Raw genomic sequence first — 4,756 nt, forward strand, 5'->3', positions numbered from 1 at the left:
AGAAGTGATTAAACATACAGTCAAATAGAAATTGACATGTGAATAGTGATTTATAGTCTTTGAAGCATGAGCTAGCATGATCCACAAGACCTGAGGTGATGGTTAGGGCAATTATTATTATTCTTTATATGCAGATGTCGAAGCTGAATCTCAGACCTTCCCAAGTTTACTGCTAGTCAGTAGCATAGGTGGGACATGAGCACAATGCTGCCACTCTGCCAAAGAGCAGACGTGTTGAAAGTGACAACTTCAATAAGATTTCTGAGAAAAGAATTGTGGGCTGGAAAGATCAAAGAAAAATTTGTGTATGGGAATGACATTGGAGCTGGGTTTCCAAGCACATCCTAATTGGTGGCTAAAGCATCCAGTGTATGATCTCACATTTATCATCAGGAGATTCTCTTGCTGAAGAGTTTCCGCAGGGCAGCCTTCATGTCCTGATTTCTCAGACTATAGATGAAAGGATTTAACACTGGGGTCACTGCCATGTACATCACAGTTAGCACTGCATCTTTAAGGCTGTAACTGGTCAGAGGGCGGAAATACATGCCCATGACTGTCCCATAATACAAAGAAACAACTGTGAGGTGAGAACCACAGGTGGAGAAGGCTTTGAGCACACCCTTGGTGGATGGAACCATCAAGACTGTGGAAAAGACCCGAATATAAGAGATAACAATGCACAACAATGGCACAGAGAAAACACCAACCCCCAGATACATTATCTTCACGTTAAAATTGATGTCAGAACAGGACAGCTTGAGCAAAGGGGCAATGTCACAGTAGAAGTTGGCCACTTCGTGGTTGCCACAGAAGGACAGACTAGCTGTGAGCAGAGTGTGGGGGAGGGCATTAGCATTTCCAACCATCCAAGACCCAACAACTAGCATGATACAGGACCGTGGACTCACAATTGTTGTGTAGTGAAGTGGGCGGCTGATGGCCACAGCTCGATCATATGCCATTGCGGCCAAAATATAGCTGTCTGTATTACCCAAGGCTATCATGAAATACATCTGTGTTAGACATCCCCCAAAGGTTATGGATTTGGTGCCCAAGAGATGGTTAGCCAGCATCTTAGGGATGGTTACAGATGAGAAGAAGATGTCAACCAAGGAGAGGTTGGCAAGGAAAAAATACATGGGGTTGTGAATGCGAATGTCAGAGTGAATGGCCAAGATGATGAGCATGTTTCCAATCAGTGTGGTGGGGTAAATGAACAGAAAGAGGATAAAGAAGAAATTTTCCTGTTCCTGCTGACCTGTAACTCCCAGGAGGATGAATTCCAGGGTAGAGGACTGGTTTTCTTCCCTCATGGCTCCTTCAGCATGAAAGGGGGGAGGAATTTAGAATTATTAGTACAATTATCATGTGTAGTGATTCTCTTTATCCCTCACTTCTGACTCAACTGATCAACTTTCTCTATACCTAGGTTTATTAAGTACAGAGATACCCAGTACTTTAAGGAAAAATTCCTGTTGCTCAAGGGGACTAATTGTCATTAACTCTGGACAGTCATGTCTAAGAAGTGAGCAATCTATGAATCAAAGGTGCCTAGCCTCTCTCATATCAGAACCACTACTCAGACACCTATGATTTAGTAATTTCATAGATAATCAAATTTCATTTTTCATGGTCTAGACATTTTGTTAGGTCTCGTGGAGAAATCCTAAATATGTGACAAATACAGTTTATTCATCCATTCATTCAACAAATAAGACATAGTCTCTATTTTCAAGGACCTTACAATTTAATGGAGAAGTCAGAAACATACACTAATTTTATTACATATAATAAAGAATGGACAGCATTTTTAATTCTTTGACAAAATACTCCGGTGTGAAGTGTCTATCAGTCAAAGGACCAGCCCAGAAATTAGAAATTGTTTCACTGAACAAACTTGGAGTGTTCCCAGAGCCCAGGAGGTAAATGGTGTCTGGCACAGGAAGATTGTAAATCATAATGGACATTGTATTTAGGTTCTACCAAAACAAGTCCAGTGGATTTTCTTTCCAGGTTTCCCATTTTCAAAGTAAACTTTCACCACTTCCTTTAATAGATTTTATCTCTTTGGCAAACCCTCAAGTATATGTAATCACAATGCTTTTGTTCTCAGTCTTCTCTTTCTGTTCTTAATTATTTCTTTTGGTGACTCATGTAACTCCATAGTGGCTTTGACCACTGCTTAGTAAACTCTCAGGTTTATCTGTGTAGGCTTGATCTCTTTCCCCCATATTTCCACATTCAGTTATCCTGCCAACATGGCTGACCAAACAGCATACTCTGCATATCCAATGTAAGATGATTGCAAAATTTTGGGGGGAGGAAAACCATATTTTGTATATTTTCATGCCCTCCAGATAGATTATTGTGGACTATTGCTCATTGTATGCACCAATGAGTTTTTACTTGATATTTCTTGAGTCAGATCTGGGTTTATTTCTTGCATTCCCCACAGGTAGGATGCTCACAGCACAATCACCCAGTTTAGCTCTCAGTTCCACATCTAATCTCATTAACTTTTCATCTGAAACAATTACATAACTTAGTTTTCTACTTATTGTCCCAATACTTTAGCTTAGACCATCATCATTTTCGGCCTGAAATACTATAATGCTAACTTAACTGCTTGACTACAGGTTCTCTCCTCTTTCATACATCTTGCACTCTAAGGCATACTAATTATGGCAGTGACTACCAGCTGCTTAGCCAAATCCATGTTATTCTTTTCTTCCTGGATGCTCAATTAGACTACATTTGGCAGACCCCCTTGCAGTGAGGTGTGGTCATGTGACTGAATTCTAGCCAATCCACTTATGTGTCCCAGGTCTGGGCTCTTCCACACTTTTTCCGTTGTGCCAATTGGATGCAAATTAGCACACTTGGAGGAAGCTGAATGGGATGATGGAGACACGTGATGGACAAGTCCGTGTCCCTAGTACTCCACATCCAGGCAAGACATCCTCCATCAAAAATACCCACAGGGATCGTTATGTGAGAGAGAAATAAATGTGATCAATTTGTAACAGTACAGGCTATCATAAGTAACATGCTAATTTTTCTAAAGAGATATCTACTCAAAAATTAATTAAATCTGTAATTAATGCAATCATTAATTATCAGTGTCTCTTACAGTACATGTGCGAATTATTTGCTAGGCATGGGGGGGTCTAATTATCATATCTAACTGTGATGTGCTTTCTCATCTCTGCACCTAAAGAAATTTGATTTGCTCTCCTGAGATGCCCTTCCTCATCTTCACACAGAACCGTACCTCAGGTTTCAAAGGGTTCAGTAAATCTGGAGAGACTGTGGTTAATTCATACAGTATGGGAGTGTAAGATTTCCAAGGTGGAGTTCTTGGCTTCATGGTAGACTAAGCTGATGTTGACCGGTCCCATTCCTATTAAAACACATAGACATTATAGATAAATATAAAAGTAAAAAAGAAAAATCCAACAAAATGCCTAACCATACATAAAAGAAAGAAATAGAAATATCTTAGTATGAGAAACAAAAAGAAAACTAAGAATCGTTAGCCATAGCTGATTTCCAATTAAAAATTAGGTAGGCTATAATGGCTGGATATAAGGTGTTTATGCCCCTTTGGTACAGGAGATATGGCCACGGGTCCCCATGAAGCAGGGAGATTAATTTGAGTTTCAGTATAAAACACTTGAAGTGTTGCTCTACTAGTGAAAAGAGCACTAGAAGGAATTTTGCCATGTAAGAATTGGAAAGAAAAGAACAAAAGGACAGAATTCACAGAAAATGTGATTGTCTACAAGGAAAACTCAAGGGAATCTCTAGATAAATTAAGAGATTTCAGCAAGTTTGTTTGTTGTATATCAATATTTAAAAAACCAATACTGTTCTTATACTTAAGTAACACTAAATTAGAAAATATAATTTTAGGTTGGGCGCAGTGGCTCACACCTGTAATCTTAGCACTTTGGGAGCCCGAAGTGGGAGGATTACTTGAGGCCAGGAGTTTGAGACCAGTCTGGGCAACATAGCAAGACCCTCATCTCTACAAAAAATAGAAAAATTAGCTGGGCATGGTGACATGTGCCTGTAGTCCCAGCTACTCAGGAGGCTGAGGCAGGAGGATCACTGGAGCCCAGGAGTTTGAGGTTGCAGTGAGCTATGATGATGCCACTGCATTCTAGCCCAGGTGACAGAGAGAGACCCTGCTTCAAAAAAAAAAAAAATTTTATTTTAACAGACTTCTCATTCAAAATAGCAATAGAAAATTTTAAGGAATCTACAAATAATTCTAACAAAAGGGGCCCAAAACTGGTTTCAAAAATTAATAAACTTTAGTGAAGGACAAAAAAAAAATCTAAAAAATGGGAAATAAATTAGGTTAATAGAAAACCTCAATGTTGCAAACATGTCAGTTCTCATCCAATTAATCTCTAAATTCAATGTAATCTCAATACAAATACCACAGGTTTCTTTTAAACATGGAATATAGCAAGCTCACCCAAAAATTCATATAGGAGGATAAAAAGCTAAGAAGAGCTAAGACAATTAGAGGGAAAAAAAATAAGGAAGAAGGAATTGTCCCATCAGTTATAAAAATGATCTACTGTGATAGCACAAACATTGAAGCAGTGCTGGCTTAGAAACAGACAATAGACCAGTATAACAGACTGCAGAGCCTGGACCCAGATTGTGCATTTCTTAGGTGGTATACCACATGAGTTGGTTTCAAATAGGCAGAGAAATGATCGATTATTTAGCAGAGAGTTCT

General features: G+C 39.1%; 1 protein-coding gene across 1 annotated transcript; it reads right to left on the reverse strand.

The window, feature by feature from the left end:
* Positions 1–389: 389 nt before the first annotated feature.
* Positions 390–1,317, reverse strand: LOC105817348 (olfactory receptor 1A1). Its single transcript, XM_012653011.1, has one exon. It carries the CDS (start codon positions 1,314–1,316, stop codon positions 390–392), a length of 927 nt encoding a protein of 308 aa, XP_012508465.1. The 5' UTR covers position 1,317.
* Positions 1,318–4,756: the final 3,439 nt, after the last annotated feature.

This window comes from Propithecus coquereli, unplaced genomic scaffold (genome assembly GCF_000956105.1).
Source record: "Propithecus coquereli isolate 6110/MARCELLA unplaced genomic scaffold, Pcoq_1.0 Scaffold409, whole genome shotgun sequence".
Lineage (NCBI taxonomy): Eukaryota > Metazoa > Chordata > Mammalia > Primates > Indriidae > Propithecus > Propithecus coquereli.